At 45.2% G+C, this 20,482-nt stretch overlaps 1 protein-coding gene across 10 annotated transcripts in view; it reads right to left on the reverse strand.

The window, feature by feature from the left end:
• Window positions 1-607: 607 nt before the first annotated feature.
• LOC112239015 (unconventional myosin-XVIIIa-like) overlaps window positions 608-20,482 on the reverse strand; it is a 208,842-nt gene continuing 188,967 nt past the window's right edge. For 5 of the 10 annotated variants that reach the window (XM_042297515.1, XM_042297514.1, XM_042297513.1 and 2 more), the window contains 7 exons: window positions 20,276-20,413; window positions 19,001-19,186; window positions 18,615-18,754; window positions 17,570-17,614; window positions 7,398-7,517; window positions 4,103-5,713; window positions 2,794-2,914 (listed from right to left, as the gene is read on the reverse strand). In XM_042297515.1, coding sequence (XP_042153449.1) covers window positions 4,111-5,713; window positions 7,398-7,517; window positions 17,570-17,614; window positions 18,615-18,754; window positions 19,001-19,186; window positions 20,276-20,413 — 2,232 coding nt within the window. In that variant the 3' untranslated portion in view covers window positions 2,794-2,914; window positions 4,103-4,110. Of the gene's footprint in view, window positions 2,915-4,098; window positions 5,714-7,397; window positions 7,518-17,569; window positions 17,615-18,614; window positions 18,755-19,000; window positions 19,187-20,275; window positions 20,414-20,482 lie in introns of all 10 variants that reach the window. The other 5 variants (XM_042297516.1, XM_042297512.1, XM_042297510.1 and 2 more) reach the window with 4 other exon arrangements.

Consider the following 20,482-nt stretch of genomic DNA (forward strand, 5'->3'; position numbering starts at 1 on the left):
TGGAGGAGACTATTATTTCTGTCAGTGACTAACTAGGATGCAACCTTAATCTTTTGGGACATACAGTTACTGTGGTGGTTGTGGCTACTCCCACACAGTAAACAAGGTTTCCCTGCTAATAGCTGTTGTGTTGAAGATGATGAACAACTGAATGCATGGTAGCACTACTGAATGCATGGTAGGCTAAACACTGTAATAGTGCCGGGTCTCTCCTTTGCTGTATAGTGAATCCCTCCATTTGTCCTCAGACTAAAAACCATTTGCCATGAAATGTTCATAAGAGAGGGAACAGATTTCTTTGAAAACAAGATAAAGGTCATAGTCAATATGAACTCGTGTTCCTGTTTTGAAAGGCCTCAGAGTCAGGGTCAGTGATACTGTTGACATTTCTCAAAGCTGCAGGAAACATCAAAGTGGATGCATGAGAGAACAGGATTTATTTATCTTTTCCTTTCATTTCTTTTTTTCCACAGTATGCCCTCCAGAAATGTTTAGTACGAGACTATTTTCTAATGTGCATATTTAAGTCTGAAAAGAGAGACCGGAGCTTGGAGGCTGAAACACCAATGCAGAAAATATCAAACAAAAACCCACAGATAGAAGAAAATTACAGTCTGGAGTCATCATTTATTTACAATATATTAAACTGTAATGCAAAATTATTACAAGTGGTCATTTTGTTCAATAACGAAAATAAACATTAACTATTTTGAAAGCTAGTATGAATCAATACAGATATTTATATATATATATATATAAATATAAATATTAATGTGTACAGTCAGCAATGTTATGTTCACTAATTTCTTTGTTTTCATTTTCCCCCCAGGTGTTTTATGATGACTCAGGTTTAAGAGTATCATATAACGACATCATAAAACAGAAAATTCCTTTTAAAAGTCACGTTGACTGCATAGAGCAGGGTTTCCCACACGCGGTCCTGGTTTAGTGTTTCCCCTGCACTACACAGTGGATTCAAATCACCAACTCATCATCAAGCTTTGATTAGCTCAATCCGCTGTGTAGTGCTAGGGCAAACACCAATACATGCACCCGGCGGAGGGGCAGGACCGAGTTTGGGAAGCCCTGGCATAGAGAACAAGGGGATGTGATAGACGAGTGTCTTTAAAAATCATGTGTAATACAATCACACCAAACTTATCCCTTCACGCAGAGTATCCACAAAATCCTTTCGGCCCCACTTGCCATGTACAGATGGATAATACACATTTTGGCAGGCCTGCTAAATTCATTAATGCTAATTCATAAATACTAAAGAGACAGCCGAAGGGTTCATTGTAACACCAAGCAACCGTAAAAGCGTGGGTCTTTAATATCTTCCTGGTTAAACTGTTGCACTGTTATAAAGGGTAGCATTGGTTCAGGACAGAATACTGATGAATCCTACATGACAAATAGATTTGAATGCATTACATCCAGTTTACAGAGTGGTGGATTTAACATGCTGATTGAGGAGACCTAATCCTCACCATGTGTAATCCAGTATGGTGTGGGTCCAAATGTGGGTGTTGAAGGAGATATAAACTAAAGACAAACCACCATAAAGCATGGTGTTGAATATCATTCCCTTTGGAAAGCAAAGCACATCAAATGGAGAGAAAAAACAAGTGAAAAGCATAAGAACAACAACAACCACAATGACAGAAAGAAAAAAACAGCTGAGCCAAAGACCCTCCCCCAAAAACATTTCTGCAAAGTACTTAGTTCAATTCAAGTTGAAATCAAATGAGACAAAGCATTTCATAGGATACACTACACTCAAACCTCCTGAAAATCATGTCCTTGATGGCAGCACTCTTGAAAACAAATTCTAATTTTATTTCAAACATCAAAACAAAAAGATTTAAAAAAAAGAGAAAGGACTAAAGTTTCATCACAAGCAGTTTGGTGCTGCAGCTCTCTTCTGTTGTCTTCCCGTTAGGAAACATTATTATCCTGCAAAAACAAGTAATAAAAAACAAGCCGATGAAAGCGTCTTTGTTCGGTGTGGCGCAGCGTGGCACTGCAGACAGAATCTAAGCACAGCTGTGTGGGTGCCAGCTGTAGAGGACCCTACTTATATCAACGGCACTTTTCCCAAAAATAAACTCTGGTCTTTTTTTACCAGGACGAGCAAATAAGAAATAACACAGTGTACACACCTAGTTGCAACAAAGGCTTTTTTGGTATTTATTTTCTCACTCTTTTTTTCTTGTTTTTTTTTCCTTTCTTGTCTCCCAATGCAGTGATAAAACATCAGGGAACATAGCTACAGTTCCTTGGCTCAGTTACAACCATGATCATGATAACATCTAGGAAGGAGGAGACGATGGCTCCAGCCAAGCAGCAGCTGTCCTCATGCAGCTAGCAGAGACAAGAAAGACAAGTCATTATTAATGGAGGTGCTGTTCAACTGGAGGGGCCAGATCCAAGATGGAGACACACAGTCACATGTGACTGGTGAAATACATTAAGACAGGGTTGGCCCAGTGGAGTGGAGTGAGAGAAACCATTGGTGTTGTGTACTGTACATTGATGTACTATGGCACCTTCTCTAGACCTTAGCAATGCAAGCTGTTTTGTAACAGTAGAATAATAATGACAGTCATAGTATCATTGCCATGTTGCAGGGTTAGAAGAACAGAGTGGTTGTGAGTGTGTGCACGTGTGTGATAACAGCACAGTGAGTCCAATCATGCACCACTGGGGCCCTCTCAACATGCAGCCTGTGTTGGCTGGTGTGTGTGTTAACTACGTTGTCTCAGAGGGCTTGTCTTCACTGTCACTGTTGTTCAGGTAGCTGCCGCGTGTATATCTGGAGCGGTAGGACCCTCGAGACGCACCACCTTCTTTTTGTTCTTCCTCCTCTTCTTCCTCAGATTTGTCCGAGCAGAAACGTCTTCGGCTAGGAGGACTGGAAGGAGAGAGAAAGAAAAAGGATCAAAAGGCAACTCCTGAGGATGGTTGGGACACAGTGGGGCACAATCATTACCAAACATCGATCCAAAGTTCTTATCCTTTATGTAATGTTAGACATTATAAATGTACACAAACACATGCACGGATGCATACTACCGTAGCTTTAGTCATAAAACTAAAGTAGGTCCATTTGTATAACATTTTTTAAACAAAAAAACAAACTTATTACACAGAGAGAATGTGATGGATTCTGGTTCTGGTTTGTGGTTGAATGAATCTGCTATGCGCTGTGGCTTCCTCTCCAAAAACAGAAGAATGGCACACCTACAGTGCACTGGCTGGCTTCAGTACCCTCTCTCTGTCATTAGATAGTCTTCCTGCAGCCTACCGCTATTGCTAGTCTGAACGGGATTTAACATTCAGGCCTGCTTAAATAATGCAAACCTAGTGTTAATTACTGTCAATCGGGCATCTAAAAAGAACTTGCTGCTTGTGTAAATCGTTGCAGTGGGTCTAATTACGGCCAGAGTTAATGGGGCTGCAGGGGAAATCTATGGTGGCCGTCTTAATTGACGACCCCTGGTATTTTCTTATTTCCGGGGCCATAAATCAGGCTGACGTTTGGGTGGAGAACTAGTGAGCAGCACTACGGCTACACCCAAGTCAGCTTTGTCTTTTCCTCCGATCTAAGCCCCTGCTGCTAGGCTAATCGGCATTGTAATGCATCCACAACACGCTTATCTCTCTCCCTCACCCCCACCCCCTCTCTGAATTACAGCAGTGCAAAGCAATGTCACAATGATTGCCATTGAAGAGATGCAAATTCAAATTGCTTTCTGATGAGCTCTCGTGAATTAAGGACCTCAATTAGTATTTAGGAATTGAGAGTGTAAATAGAAAACAAAAATGTCTTGAGATGAGCCAAGTGAAATTGTACATCTCTACAGTAATGATGATGCACTGTTGAAGCTCTAACAGGAATAGGTCAAGTAAGTTAAAGTGACGCATCATTTATAACACTACTGATGTGGTATTAGGCTTTCAAAAGGTGACTGGATATTTAGGTTATATTATATTGTACTCAGGAGAGGCTTGACTGAGCAACCTCTCTCTGTGGTTAGACCACAACACCATGCAGTGGACACACTCCTACACTCCACACCAGGCAACAAGCATCACCTACTGCCAGCCTCAGTCACTGTCCGGTCTGTACAGATACTTCATCATCAGGTTGTCCACTTTCCTCTTCCTATTCTTCTCCTCCTTCTTGTTAGGAAGGGGCTGCCCTTCAGCAGGCGTCCCCGCCTCCCTCTCCCCCTCTGGGCTAGAGGCCTGGCGGCCAGGGGCTCTCTTCACGCTGTTGGTGCTTTTGTAGGAGATGGTAGAAGCACCAGAGCTGGAGCTAGACTCTGAGTCAGACTCTGAATCCAAGGATGAGGATGAAGAAGAGGACTCCTTTTTGGACACCTTTTTGGACTTCTTGCCTTTGTTCTTGGAGCTGCCCTTCTTGCTGCAGCAGTCATCATCGGAGCCGTCTGACTCGGAGCCGTGGCCCCTCTTCTTCTTCTTGCCTCTGCTCTTCTTTCCACTGTGGCTGCGGCTGTGGCTGCGGCTGTGGCTGCGGCTGTGGCTGCGGCTGTGGCTGCGGCTGTGGCTGTGGCTGCTCATACTGCTGGAGGACCTCCTACAATCCACGGCCGACGCTGAGCGTCTCAGACTGCTGGTGCTGCGCCCACTGTCCGCCTCCCTGTCGCCTCTCCCCCTAACGCTAAGCACACTCTTCCTGTCGTCCTCTGTGTCGTCCTCTTTCCTCCCTGCCTCGGCCTCTGAGTCTTCCAGGCTGGTGCGTTTGAACTTGATGGGTTTGAAGTTGAGCACCTCGTTGATGGCCTTCTCCAGGTCGGGGTCCAGGTAATTGCGGTGGCTGACGGTGGCCGACTTGATGTCCGAGGTGTCAGGGAGCTCGTCATCATCTCTGTAGGAGCGGGCGGGTGGCGGGGGCATGGACAGGCTGCGTCCCGTGGAGGAGTGGGGGCTGTAGGCCGAGGAGCGCTCAGTGAGGGCCACGCTGTGCCCGTCCTCCATGTCATCAAACTCGCTGAGGCGGCAGCTGCGGAAGTCAGATATGCGTGAGTTAGCACGGCTTACGCTGCCAGGGCTCCTGCCCCCAGAACGACGACTAAGAGAGGGGCTGCTGGGGCAGCGACCACTTCTTCCATATGACTCGTCCGTACGGTGTGCGGAAGTGCTGCGGCGGCTCAGGGGACTGGACATACCCAGGCTGATGGTCGACTTGGTGTCGTCCTCTGGACTCAGGCCACAGAGCGTGGTGGCAACGCAGGCCCGGCTGGGGGCCATGGAGGACACGGTGGACTCTTTGTCGAAGTCTCCCCAGCGGCTGTCCATGCCCTTCCTAGCCCTGCTGGTGGCTTCAGTGTAGGCCTGGGAGATAACTGAGCCACGGTCATCATCATTTCCAGTCTGGGACTTCCTCCAGGAGCTGGAGCTGACTAAGTAGGAGTCACCCTGGGGTGAGGAGCATTTGGGCTTGGCCTTACGGAAGGAGGTGATAGACTCCTGGGAGTCCTGTTCCTTCTTGAGGGAACTGAAGAGGGAGCTGTCGTCCCCTTTACCTCCGTTGGAGTCATTGATGTTGGAGCGCTTCCTGTAGCTCAGGGAACTCATCACAGACACTGGCCTGCTCTGATCTACCTCTTTCTCTTTGCCCTCTTTGTTAAACTCTTTCCATTCCTTACCCTCTTTCCACTCTTTCGCGTCTACGTTTACGGCAAATCTAGAAAGAGGGAGGGAGGGAGGAGTGGCAGGACAGAAAAAAGTTGAAGTAGATGGAGGAAGTGGAAGAGGAGGAAAAGAGAAATAATGATAGATGAATTACAAACTTAAAAGGGAGAGATGAATGATAGGAATAAACAGGAATAAGATGAGCATATATTGAACTTAGCAGGAAGAAAGTAAAGACAAGTAGATATAACAATGATTCAAACTAATGTGGGGTAGAGAATGTCTGTTTGAATTCACAACTTCAACACAGAAAAAAAACAGATGCACAAGATACAAATTTAAGATATGTACTGACTCGAGAAATACCCTCAAACAAAATGTCTTGTTCTAATCAATTCCTTTATGCAAAATCAAAGTCTCTGTTTTGAACTAGTTTAGTAGGGGGGTATTCATTTGAATTTCATGTGTGTAAATGTTAGAAATAATTATAGTCAAGCATCTCATTGTGGTTAAATATGTTGAGTGATTCAGCCAGAGAGCTGGACACACACTTCCCATGTGTGTGTGTTTCTGTCTTAACACACACAAGTGAGATCAAGGAACTGAGCTCTCCTGAAGGAAGGGAGGATGTCTGTGGGGACACACAGTTACGAGAGATTTAAAAACTCCTAAAAGTATTTCAAAGTTGTGAGCAGCTGAAGTGGGGGTGTGGGACAGACAAATCTAGGGCAATCGAAGCGGTCAGACACATCCATTAATCTCAGGGAGAGGGGAGAACGGGAGAGAGAGAAAGAGGAGGGGGGAGAGAGGAGGTGTGTAGGTATGCATGCCAGCTGGCCACTGGGCATGTCGATAAAACTGCCAGGGAGGCGGCTGTCATCAAGGCAGTGACAATAAAAGACAAAGAGGCTGGAGGAAACACCAGTAATAATAATAATAACACCTCCCTATGTCTAGCCAAGTGTTCCAGTCTAATTGTTTTATCTGCATTGGGAGCTAAGTGCTAGGCTGGACGACATCAACACCCTGATAGCGGGGGACTGGACACTAAAACCAGTTTGGGCTGCTCTGTAAGCAAGGCGAATGTGCATGTGTGTGGTAAAGAAGCAGTGGTGAAGACAGGACCATAGTGGTGAAGACAGGACCATAGTGGTGAAGACAGGACCATAGTGGTGAAGACAGGACCATAGTGGTGAAGACAGGACCATAGTGGTGAAGACAGGACCATGGTGGTGAAGACAGGACCATAGTGGTGAAGACAGGACCTTAGTGGTGAAGACAGGACCTTAGTGGTGAAGACAGGACCTTAGTGGTGAAGACAGGACCATAGTGGTGAAGACAGGACCTTGGTGAGTGGTGGTGAAGACAGGACCATAGTGGTGGACAGGACCATGTGGTGAAGACAGGACCATAGTGGTGGTGAAGACAGGACCATAGTGGTGAAGTGAAGACAGGACCATAGTGGTGGTGAAGACAGGACAGGACCTTAGTGGTGGTGAAGACAGGACCTTAGTGGTGAAGACAGGACCTTAGTGGTGAAGACAGGACCTTAGTGGTGAAGACAGGACCTTAGTGGTGAAGACAGGACCTTAGTGGTGAAGACAGGACCTTAGTGGTGAAGACAGGACCTTAGTGGTGAAGACAGGACCTTAGTGGTGAAGACAGGACCTTAGTGGTGAAGACAGGACCTTAGTGGTGAAGACAGGACCTTAGTGGTGAAGACGTGCCATACTGACCTGGAGCTCTTGAGGCTGCCGTCATCTGAGAGGTTCTTGGTAGATCCCTTGTTTTTGGACAGCCAGGACTTGACCCCGTCCACACAGTCTTCAATCTCCAAGTCAGATGAGTTTCCCTCACTGTGTGGAGGGGGGGGACAAAACACAACATCAGTGGGAGGACAGGGTGGGAGTAGAGAAAAAGAGAGGTGGGGAAGAGCTGAAAGAGTGATGGAGAAAATGTATAAAGAGGAAGAGGGAGAGGAGATGGAGGGGGGGTGAGAGAGGGATGGAGTGAAGTTGAAGAGAGGAGAGGGGGAGAGAAGGATTCTGTAGTATTGGAAGTTAGTGAGGCAACCAAGGAGGACCACATAATTGAATTAGGAGAGAAGACAATAGAAAACCACATGCACTAGACCACAGGAGCTCTAGGAAACACACACATCGCCGCACTTGTTGTCACTGTTAGGAGTGTTATCACTGTGGCCCTGTGGTTAGCTGGCAATGGGGCACAGTTTGTCCCCCAAAGAGGACTCAATTCCATTCACTCTGATCCAAAGCCACTCAAGTTAAGGTGGAGCACAAGGAGAGAGACCAGGAATGGGATGAAGTGGAAAGTGAAGAGAATGAGCACAAAACGTAGGGATTTTCACTTTCATCTCACCCACTTATCTATTCCCTCCACAGCCCCCAAAGTTGCGGTTGAGCTCTTGACAAAATGATTTGGTGCACAGCTTGGGTGCTGAGCTGTTTTCTCTCTAAATTATCATTGTGGCGTCGACAGCCTACTGCGAAGCGTGAGGAGAAATGGAGGGTTGTCAGAAATTTGACACGGTTGAAAAGAGCATGACACTCATTAAGTGCCGTCAGAGCCCAATGCTCATGTGGTGCTGCGAAATTAAGGTGTTACAGCTTAATAATAAAACTGAGACATCGATCGGGGGTGGTTCAAAATCTCCACATCTGCTTTAAAAACCTCTTATCTTGCTGTGGAGTAGAGAGAAAATAGCTTTTTCAGGACGTATACTGCAGCACAAGACCCACCAGCACATACAGTAGCTACAATTAAAATCGTTAAGAGGCAGAGATACAAAAGCATCCCCTGATCGTAGAATGGTCATAACTAGGCAGCTCTGTTTTAAACTGTACAATAACTTAAAATACTAGGCACTAAGATGGCAGTGTTTATAAGGGAAGGGGAAGGTTGGGAGTCGAGATAAAAGCATTTCTCGAAGAGGGAAGCTGTAATTAACTTTGCAGGCCATGCCTGGCCTATTTGACAATGTGGGGACGTTCAGTGAGAATTGTTATTGTGACAGAGTGAGTGGCTGGCTTTGGCACAGAGGCCTTGTCAATATGGGGGCAAAGAAAGAATGAAGGAGACCTGGGAAAAAACAAGCTAAAGTTAGCTAACCGGTGCAGACAATTCCATGGCTGTTAACTCATCTTCTCTCCTCCGAGATAAAACAAAAAAATATACTGTGGGGCAAAAAAGTATTTAGTCAGCCACCAATTGTGCAAGTTCTCCCACCATACTTTGCAAATAAATTCATAAAAAATCCTACAATGTGATTTTCTGGATTTTTTTCTCATTTTGTCTGTCAGTTGAAGTGTACCTATGATGAAAATTACAGGCCTCTCTCATCTTTTTTAAGTGGGAGAACTTGCACAATTGGTGGCTGACTAAATACTTTTTTGCCCCACTGTATATATATATATATATATATATATATATATATATATATATAGAAAATTCTCTTCTATTTGTGTCTCTGTTGGGCTTTGCGAGTCAACTCCTCCCCAGCCTCTTAAGATTTGTTCACTTATCTGACAACATACTGCTTTGAAGAACTATCTCCGCCCCAGGAATACTAAGAGCACTGATGTTGCTTTAAAGAAAGAAAAAAATCTAAAAACCTAAATTGTTTAAGAATCTTTTTTTGGGGAAGGCTGGTATTTTTTTCTCTTGACCCTGATTACATCACCAGAGAAAAATGACATTAGCTGTCATTATGCAAAATCAATGTCAAAATGTACAAAATAGTCAAAAAGGTATTAATTCAAGGAGAGAATTTCCTTAAGCACAATTTTTTTATTCATTTATACAAGTACAATCTGTTGAGATTCAAATGTTTTTGGGGGGTGAAGGAGACCTGTCCATGACTTGAAGGATGTGCTTCTCTTTCCCCTTGTGCATTTTGTCCAAGGAGGAGCCCGTGGGTAAATGGAGGTGATGCATTCAGATCACAGAGGCCTTCCTTCCCCCGGGCTGGGGCCAAAACAAACCGATGGGACGACGGACCCTTTATAATCGAGCGCTTCACACATGGTGTCACACACGATTTATATCCTTGACCGCCATACCATTAGTTAAGCCGTGCCGAGAGCCCAGGGGAGGCAAACAAACACAGCGTGTGGAGGGAGACATTAATTGTCTGTGACAATCTGCCTCCATTGGTTGTACATCTCTGTTACACACTATTACATTCATCATTAGCTCCTATGGATCCTCTTCTGCTCCCCCCGCCCTGCTCCTCCTTGATGTCCCTGAGTCTTGCAAGCGTCTGTGTTGATGTTAAGAACATTTGGGCTTTTATTAGGCAGCTCAGCCTAGACAGCAGCTTCCTATGGGGGTTCAACACAGCCAGCCAGCCAGGCATCAAATCAAATCAACTTTTATTTGTCACATACACATGGTTAGCAGATGTTAATGCGAGTGTAGCGAAATGCTTGTGCTTCTAGTTCCGACAGTGCAGTAATATCTAACAATAATATCTAACAGTAATATCTAACAAGTAATCTAACAATTCCCCTAACAGCTATCTAATCTACACACAAATCTAAAGGGGTGAATGAGAATATGTACATGTAAGTATATGGATGAGCGATGGCGAAGGTGCAATAGATGTATATACTGTACTTTATACCATGTGATTAGAGTAATGTAAGATATGTAAACATTATTAAAGTGGCATTATTTGGAGTGCATTGCATAAAGTGACTAGTCATCCATTTATTAAAGTGGCCAATGATTGGGTCTCAATGTAGGCAGCAGCCCCTCTGAGTTAGTCTGATGGCCTTGAGATAGAAGCTGTTTTTCAGTCTCTCGGTCCCAGCTTGATGCACCTGTACTGACCTCGCCTTCTGGATGGTAGCGGTGTGAAAAGGCAGTGGCTCGGGTGGTTGATGTCCTTGATGATCTTTTTGGCCTTCCTGTGACATCAGATGCTGTAGGTGTCATGGAGAGCAGGTAGTTTGCCCCCGGTGATCAGTTGTGCAGACCGCAACACCCTTGCGGTTGTGGGTGGTGCAGTTTCCGTACCAGGCTGTGATACAGCCCGACAGGATACTCTGAAGAAGGCGCTGTTGCGCCTTCTTCACCACACTGTCTATGTGAGTGGACTATTTCAGTTTGTCTGTGATGTGTACGCCGACGAACTTAAAACTTTCCACCTTCTCCACTGCTGTCCCTTCGATGTTGATAGGGGGTGCTGTTTCCTGAAGTCCACGACCATCTCCTTTGTTGACGTTGAGTGAGAGGTTGTTTTCCTGACACCACACTCCGAGTGCCCTCACCTCCTCCCTGTAGGCTGTCTCGTCGTTGTTGTAATCAAGCCCACTACTATTGTGTCGTCTGCAAACTTGATGATTGAGTTAGAACCGTGCATGGCCACGCGGTCGAGGGTGAACAGGGAGTACAGGAGGGGGCTGAGCACGCACCCTTGTGGGGCCCCAGTGTTGAGGGTCAGCGAAGTGGAGATGTTGTTTCCTACCTTCACCACCTGGGGGCGGCCCGTCAGAAAGTCCAGGTCCCAGTTGCACAGGGCGGGGTTGAGACCCAGGGCCTCCAGCTTGATGATGAGCTTGGAGGGTACTATGGGGGCAAAGAAGGTGTTTAGTTTGTCTGGGAGCGTGATGTCGTTGCCGTGGCTAGATTTCTTTTTGCAGCCCGTGATTTCCTGTAGACCCTGCCACGTACCTCGTGTCTGAGCTGTTAAATTGCGACTCCACCTTGTCCCTGTACTGGCATTTCGCTTATTTAATTTCCTTGCGGAGGAAATAGCTAGTCTGTTTATATTCAGACATATTTCCAGACCTCTTTCCATGGTTAAATGCGGTGGATTGCGCTTTCAGTTTTGCTTGGATGCCGCCATCTATCCACGGTTTCTGGTTAGGGTAGGTTTTAATAGTCACAGTCTTTATAAAACGCACTCACCGAGTCAGCATATAGGTCGATGTTGTTCTCTGAGGCTGACCGGAACATATTCCAGTCTGCATGATCAAAACAATCTTGAAGTGTGGCTTCTGATTGGTTGGACCAGCGTTGAATGATTCTCGTCACTGGTACATCCTGTTTGAGTTTCTGCCTATAAGACAGAAGGAGCAAGATGGCGTTGTGGTCAGATTTGCTGAAGGGAGGGCGGGGGGGCTTTGTATTGCTTCGCGGAAGTCAGAGTAGCAGTGGTCAAGGGTATTGCGCATGCGGGTAGCACAATCAATAACTGGAAGAATTTAGGTAGACATGTTCTCAAATTTGCTTTGTTAAAATCCTCAGCTACAATTAATGCAGCCTCAGGATGTATGGTTTCCAGATTGCATATAGTCCAGTGAAGTTCCTTGATGGCCGTCTTGGTGTCTGCTTGAGGGGGAATGTACACAGCTGTGACTATAACTGACGAGAATTCTCTTGGTAGATGAAATGGCTGGCACTTGATTATAAGGAATTCTAGATCAGGTGAGCAGAAGGACTTGAGTTCCTGTATGTTGTTATGATTACACCATGAGTCGTTAATCATAAAGCATACACCGCAGCTCTTCCTTTTCCCAGAGGTGTTTATCTCTGTCAGCGCGATGCATGGAGAAGCCCGGTGGCTGAACCGATTCCGACAACATATCCTGAGAGAGCCATGTTTCCATGAAACAGAGGATGTTACAATCTCTGATGTCTCTCTGGAAGGCAACCATTGCTCGATTTTCATCTACCTTGTTGTCAAGAGACAGGACATTGGCTAGTAATATATTCAGGAGCGGTGTGCGATGTGCATGTCTACGGAGCCTGGACGGGTGGCCGCTTTGTCTGCCCCTTTTGTTTTGGATCGCCTACTGGAATTAGCTCCATTGTCCTGGGTGGTGGTCCGAACGGAGCATCCGCTTTGGGAAAGTCGTATTCCTGGACATAATGTTGGTAAGTTGACGTTGATCTTATATCCAATAGTTCTTTCCGGCTGTATGGAATAAGACTTAAGATTTCCTGGGGTAACAATGTAAGAAATAATACATAAAAAAACTAAATACTGCATAGTTTCCTAAGAACTCGAAGCGAGGCGACCATCTCTGTCGGCGCTATGCCATCCAATACGCATCTGTTCAAAACCTACTCAGACACATATGCTATTGCTGTGATCTCCAATACCAGATTAAAAAGGGAGATTGTGACGCAGCTTGTTTTTGTTTTACTTTCTTTCATCCTGACATTGTTAATTTATAATGAACAAAAATATTAACGCAACATGTAAAAATTGCTCAGATTTGACTGAGTTACAGTTCATAGAAGGAAATCAGTCAATTTAAATAAATTCATTAGGCCCTAATCTATGAATTTCACTAGACTGGGCAGGGGCGCAGCCATGGGTGGGAAGGCATACAGTGCATTCAGAAAGTATTCAGACCCCTTGACTTCTTCCACATTTTGTTACGTTACAGCTTTATTCTAAAATTGATTAAATTGTTTTTTCCCTCATCAATCTACACACAATACCCCATAATGACAAAGCAAAAACAGGTTTAGACATTATTGCAAATTTATTACGAATAAAAAATGAAATATCACGTATACATAAGTACTCAGACCCTTTACTCGTACTTTGTTGAAGCACCTTTGGCAGCGATTACAGCCTCGAGTCTTCTTGGGTATGACGCTACAAGCTTGGCACACCTGTATTTGTGGAGTTTCTCCCATTCTTCTCTGCAGATCCTCTCAAGCTCTGTCAGGTTGGATGGGGAGCGTTGCTGCACAGCTATTTTCAGATCTCTCCAGAGATGTTCGATCAGGTTCAAGTCCCGGCTCTGGCTGGGCCATTCAAGGACATTCAGAGACTTGTCCCGAAGTCACTCCTGCGTTGTCTTGGCTGTGTGCTTAGGGTCGTTGTCCTGTTGGAAGGTGAACCTTCAGCCCAGTTTGAGGTCCTGAGTGCTCTGGAGCAGGTTTTCACCAAGGATATTCTCTGTACTTTGCTCTGTTCATCTTTCTCTCGATCTTGACTAGTCTACCATACTCTACCATAAAGGCCTGATTGGTGGAGTGCTGTAAACCTTATGGAAGGTTCACCCATAGGAAGAGTCTTGATGGTTCCAAACTTCTTCCATTTAAGAATGATGGAGGCCACTGTGTTCTTGGGGACCTCCAATGCTGAATTTTTTTGGGGGGTACAATTCCCCAGATCTGTACCTCAATAGTCTCGGCACTTTACGGACAATTCCTTCGACCTCTTGGCTTGGTTTGTGCTCTGACATGCACTGTCAACTGTGGGACCTTATATAGACAGGTGTGTGCCTTTCCAAATCATGTCCAATCAATTGAATTCACCACAGGTGGACTACAATCAAGTTGTAGAAACATCTCAAGGATGATCAATGGAAACAGGGTGCACCTGAGCTAAATTTCGAGTCTCATAGCAAAGGGTCTGAACACTTATGAAAATAAGTGTCTAAAAGACTGTTTTTGCTTTGTCATTATCGGGTATTGTGTGTAGATTCATGAGAATTTTTTTTATTTAATCAATTTTAGAATAACGCTGTAACGTAACAAAATGTGGAAGAAGTCAAGCGGTCTGAATAGTTTCCGAATGCACTGTAACTATAGAGTTTTCATTCTGGAGATCATTCTTAATTATCTGGAGATCATTAAGGGCTTGTAAAGTTGTTCCTGACATTGGGAATAGAGGTCTCTAGTTTGGCTATGTCTTTACGCACCAGTCTGTAGTACGTGTCCACAGCTGGCCCATGTGGGACGAATGTGGATGGAGGTCTGAATACATTGCAAAAAAACAGTTTCAGCCGCAATGTGCGTATGAATTTGCAGAGTTCCACCTGCATATTGAAGGCATATGTGCTAGTGGGTACAAAAGATAATTCTTTAGACAATACAGAGATATTTTTTATTGTAATTTTTTTACCCCTTTTTCTCCCCAATTTCATTATATCCAATTGGTAGTGACAGTCTTGTCCCATCACTGCAACTCCCCTATGGACTAAGGAGAGGCAAAGGTTGAGAGCCTTGCGTCCTCCGAAACACGACCCTGCCAAACTGCACTGCTTCTTGACACACTACTGCTTAACCCGGTAGCCAGCCGCACCAATGTGTCGGAGGAAACACTGTCCAGCTGGCGACCGAAGTCAGCTTGCAGGCCCTCGGCCCGCCAGAAGAAGTCGCTAGATTTCGATGAGACAAGAAAATCCCGGCCAAATCCTCCCCTAACCTGGGCGACGCTGGGCCAATTGTGCTCTGCCTCATGGGTCTCCCAGTCACGGTCAGCTGTGACACAGCCTGGGATCAAACCAGGGTCTGTAGTGACGATGCAATGCAGTGCCTTAGACCGCTGCGCCACTCGGGAGGCTCATAATACAGAGATCTGAGGTGCAGTTAAACTCTTACTTGACAGATTCACCACTTGGATTTGTTGCGTTGCTGGCTCCGGGCGCGGTGGCTGGTCCTTGTGGCGTTGCTGCTCTTGGTAGTGACGTCTGTGGACTGGTTGTGGAGAATGTTGTCATGTCCTGTTGTCGGTCAGGTCTACAGACAGTTTTCTGTATGGATCCATGGTGTCCCCCTAAAAAAAGAGGACTGTAAGCCAGAGGGGGAGGGGCCATGTGCAGTAACAGCTGGTGTTTCCTCTTCACTTGAGCATGTGTAATCAGTAGAGGAGCCACAAAACAGGACCTTCTTCTTGTAAATCCTAACGGTCACGTCTGCTCCCCCTATTCCCTCCCCTTGGTGCTTTAGGGCGCCAGGTTGCCCTGCATCACACACTCCTGCCATCCATCACACACACCTGCCTTCCCTCGTCACGCGCATCAGGGTTATTAGACTCACCTGGACCCACTTATCACCTGGTTATTTCCTCCCCTATATTTGTCAGTCCCCAGCTCTGTTCCCCACTGCTGCTTTGTATTGTTTTAGTCTTTAGTGTTAGTTTGCTGATGCTGTTCCTGTCTCGTTCCATGTCCGTTATTTATTAAATGTTTTACTCCCTGTACCTGCTTCGTCTCTCCAGCGTCAACTCAAGTGACAGGTGATTTTATTGGGTATGTGATTTTATTGATTTTACATGTGATTTTATTGGGTAATCGGGCGCAGGTTGGGGTTCAGCCAGTAATAGACTGCGTTGACTGCGTATCCCTTTGGTATTTGTGGATCTTGGCTGCTTTAAGGTCCTCTTGGAGTGCTTTGGTTGTCTCTTTGAGTGTGCAGTTGTGTCTGGTGTCGAACTCTCCAGCGGAGGGTACAGTATGTCCTTGATGGAGACAATTATAGTATCCAATTCGGCCATAAACATTTGTTTAGGATGGCGCACCATTGGTTGTTAAAGTCCTTGTTCTCTGTAAAGATAGCTGATGCCTTTTGAATGCGCAATATTTTTGGGACTCTTTTGTTGTGGCAATATTCTGAAAGCGTACCTACATGTAATTCTGGGTGTGCAACTTCTTTTGTTTTTCAACTTTCTGCCAGTCAATTGTCAATTATTTCTATGTATTATATACATGCCCATCCAACAACTTTGTTATCAAATCAGTAGCTATTATTGCCATTACTGCCTAGTACTGAACAACATAAAGGACATTGTTAGGATTCAATAACAAAAACCCTGGAAAGAACAGCTGGGGTCTCTCATCCAATTACTCCCTACAAAAACATGAACTTCCCAACACCACATTCTCTGCTGTAATGCGACAGTGTTGTACAAGCCCATCATTAAAGGTAGACTCAGCTAAATGTTGCCACGAGCAGCACCACAGATATTGAGATGAGCGAGATGCAAGACTTGACTTTCAGACAGTCACATACAGTAGCTGTGCATGTGCATGGGTTTGCTTCATTCTGTTCACAGTGTGGCATCCACAGGACCAAAACATTGGAGAAGTTGAGCCTCACGCTTCAACGCTCTTAGTTGTTGCGGAAAATGACCCACTATGCTGTTTACTTTCTGCATCGACGTCATATCGCTGAGTCTACCTTTAACATTCAGAACACATTCTGCTTTAACAAAAAGCAGCACTTTACAATACTGCTTAACAAGGGTTGAACAGCAGAAACGTCAGTAACTGCTGTAAGGGCACATGGACATGGGACTGGAATGGCCCAGACCCAAAGGTTAACACTGCATGTGAGCCACTTTCCAGACGAGCAGAGAGCTTTTTGTAAGACATTTGAGGGTTCTGCATTATATAGTGAGTGTAAAAGATTCATGAGGAACACACCATTCGTCTTTCCGTCGTCAGAGGCAGACAGTCATATCTCACATCCACCCCAGAGCAAAGCTCTGAAATATTCAATAGGCCCTGAGAGCGGGCGTGCAGCCTCTGGGCAAAGAACGCTGTTCAAACAAGGCACAGCGGTGTCCAACAGAACCCCCGGAGGACACGCTGGGACAGCAAACACAAGGGGAGAAAGGAAGTAGGGTTCTCACTGGAAAGGTAGGAGTCCAAGAACTGAGCCCTGATGGACACCACATGACACTTACCCAGCGATGGATGCTTACTACGCCAGTTAGATATTATATATATGTTACCGCAGTTTAAGGCATTACTCAATGAATAACCACACAGACACTCTGGGGAAGGGGTTGTTTTATGCTTGGTTTAGAAAAGCATGTTGTCAATGGCATTCATGCAGTTCAGCATGTGGCCTCATGCAATGAAGAGTGTAGCAAATCAGGCTATGGGGGAATAGCTGAGCCCTGGGATAACGATGCAGTATCACTGAGCTTGTTCGTTGAATGGTATCCCATAGATAAGTCCTTATGAAGTGACATATGGCCTATGCCGTAAGTCATAAACTTGAACTTATATGAGATGGCTTGAACATGGACAATAGATCTGCTGCTTGATATTGCATCCTTTCCAGTGAAGGGCATCAGACTATTCCAAAATAGCATTTAAAACAATGTCAAACAACACAAGCTCCAGTTCCTCACGTTTTGTTCCTTCTTTTCTGATACTTTGTCACCATGTCTTGTAAACTGGTCATGATGATGGATGACAGAAAGAGACACAAAGAAATAAAGAATACAAACACAAAACAAACAGAAGAGAAAAGTGAGACAGGAAATGGGTAGGTACAGTCCAAGTAAACCAAAAGAACGTGATGAATAGGCTAATGCTTGAAGGATCTAAAACCTAAATCATTGTGGATATCATGGCTGATGTGGTGGTGATGACCATATATATCCTATTCAATTACTGGTATTCTAATTCTATGATGATGACCCTGTGGTTCTATTAAAGATATTTCCTCCCAGTGGGAGAGATTTAAGCGCTGTATATTGCTGGGTTACTGACTCAGCACACCACATCATCCTGATCCCCATCCTGTTACCGCGTAGAGAAGAAAGAGTACACACTATACTCAAACCTGACTCACAGAGGGAAGAAAGGCCTTCTCCCCGGGACTGCACTCATAAACAAACAAATAAACAAACAAGGCTCGGCAGGAGCAGAGAGCGAGTAAATAAATAAGGAACGGGAGGAGACGGAACTCGATTTCACTGACGTAGCTTTAGCTAGCTGCCTATCTTACCGAATACAGGAAACAAAGAATATATATATTTTTAAAGGCCTGAAAATTAAGCCCAGCAGTTTTCAGCGCATAAATCTTTCAGATTGTGTGAATAAGAAAAGACAGAGTCGGGGGAGAGTTCTCTCTGATTGCTTTATCCAAGGCCTCTCAATGGAACATCCATCCTGACTGGGTCATTCTCTCTCTCCATCTCTCTCTCTCTCTCTGTCGCTCTCGTCGTCTTCCTACCATCTCTTCTGCTGAGTTTATCTACAGTTTAACTGTGTAACAGTAGCTGCTCTCTATGCTGAGTGCGTGCTGATGAGCTGACACTTGCTGTCATGAGAGGACATGAGGTAAATTAATTATATTAAGTGAATTTATATGTTTGGGCACTAAATAGACAGCTATACCTGTTGTATTAGGTTAATGTACATGTCCGGGCACAAAATAGACAGCTATACCTGCTGATGAGGTCCTCGTTGCCGTCACTCTCCATCTCGTCCTCGATGGCGGCCTGGAGGTCACCAATCCTCTTGAAGGCTAGTTTAAGGTCCGCCTGCAGGCTCTGATTGGCTGCCTCCAAGCTTTCAATATCCATTTCCTGTCGGAAGAGAGTGAGACACTCTAAGCTAAGGTCCCAGCATTACACCTACATCTGACCATTTCTGAAGTCTCTTTGTCAGTCTCATTTCCCTGAATGTCTAATAATCCTGAACAAAGCAAGGTTGATGGGAATTGCAGCCATTATTTAATATCTTCAAATCAATCTTCTTCTTCGCCCCACTGTAAAAAGCCAGTCTGTACAGCGCCCCAGTCCCCTCGGCCCATTTGTGACTTTGGGTCTTACCAGCTCATGTTTCTTGCGGCTGGCCTCTCCCTCCTTCTTGGCCAGCTCTCCCATCTCCTCCTTGATATCTCTGATCTGTCTCTGGAGCCGCTTGTTCTGCTCCTTCTCCCGGGTCTCGCTGGTGCTGCGGTGATCCCGCTCCTCTGTTAGCTTCTCAAGGTTCTCCTTTAGACGGGCCACCAGGCTCTGAATGACCAACAGCAGACAGGGACCATGTTAGAAGAAACACTGCACTCACAGTCTACATCTGGCACAGGTCAGAGACCGTATCATGCATGGCAAGAAACGACTAATTAAATAGAGTCTACTTGCTAAACATCATTCTGTTACATACTGTATTTGCACCGCAGAAGAATGCTCCAGCATTTCATATGAGCACATACAGCAACTTCAATGCACTGAAAAGGCTGAATCCAGCCTCCACTAATGGTAAACAGCCATTTGCCTCCAGCCTTGTCGATGTTTCACACTGTGAGTGGGTGAGTTCTGCTCTCTGCCCTCTCAGATGTTTATTGATTGGCCTCCTATAGTTTTCTGTCTACCAGAAATATCCAGCCACTCACAGTGGTTTCAAATGCCATGAGTAGCAACAAGACATGGCTAAATACGACCTTAAAACCCCTTATAACTTTGGACGTATCCTTCCCAAAACGGAACAATTCTTAGTTGGTCTTTCTATTATTCCATCCAGTGGAGAACATTGACAGAGAGGGATTCTCTGAGAGAGTTTTACTTTTAGATTGGAGTTAAAGCAGTGTGTCTGGCTGTCTGCACATTGATGGTAATTACAAGTCCAAAAGTTGCCAAAATGAGCAAAGATGCATTTGTCTGAGGGGAAGAAAATGGATTTCTATTTTCCCTGGCTGTGTGCGAACAGTAACCTTTATCTTTCACTTAAACGTTTGTCGCAGGCAATATCACAATGTAATTTGAAACTGACAGAATAACAAATTATTTTGTGGAGTGAATATAATATGAGCTAGTCAGAGGACAAACATAGCAGAAGGCATTATCTAACTGTGATATGTTAACAGTCTAAGTTAGAAGAAGGTTATGAGGCTGAATCCAGCACTAAAAATAGAAATAACCGTTTGTGAGGTGGCAAAACTTGCATGGTGGAGGTGGTGGGAGTCAATCATCTCCCACTTCAACCACTGGGCAATTCTTCAGCCCCCCCCCCCACACACACACACACACGCATGCACTAGACAGGCCGCCAGGCGCAACAAATGCTCCTCCTCTAGAATGCCCCTCAGCCCCCCTGCATGCTCTCACCTCCAAGCGTTTGACCTGTGTTTTCTCAAACTCCATCTTGGTCTCCATCTCTCGGATCTTGGCCTCCTGCCTGCTGACCAGGGACTTCTCGACCATAGACGTCTCCTGGAACTCCAGCTGGCTCTGCAGTGCCGAGAGCTGAGGGAGTGAAACACAGGAGTAGGAACACAAAAACAAGGAAGGGTTTTAGAAAGAACAACATACCGT

The sequence above is a fragment of the Oncorhynchus tshawytscha genome, linkage group LG14 (genome assembly GCF_018296145.1).
Source record: "Oncorhynchus tshawytscha isolate Ot180627B linkage group LG14, Otsh_v2.0, whole genome shotgun sequence".
Classification (NCBI taxonomy): Eukaryota; Metazoa; Chordata; class Actinopteri; order Salmoniformes; family Salmonidae; genus Oncorhynchus; species Oncorhynchus tshawytscha.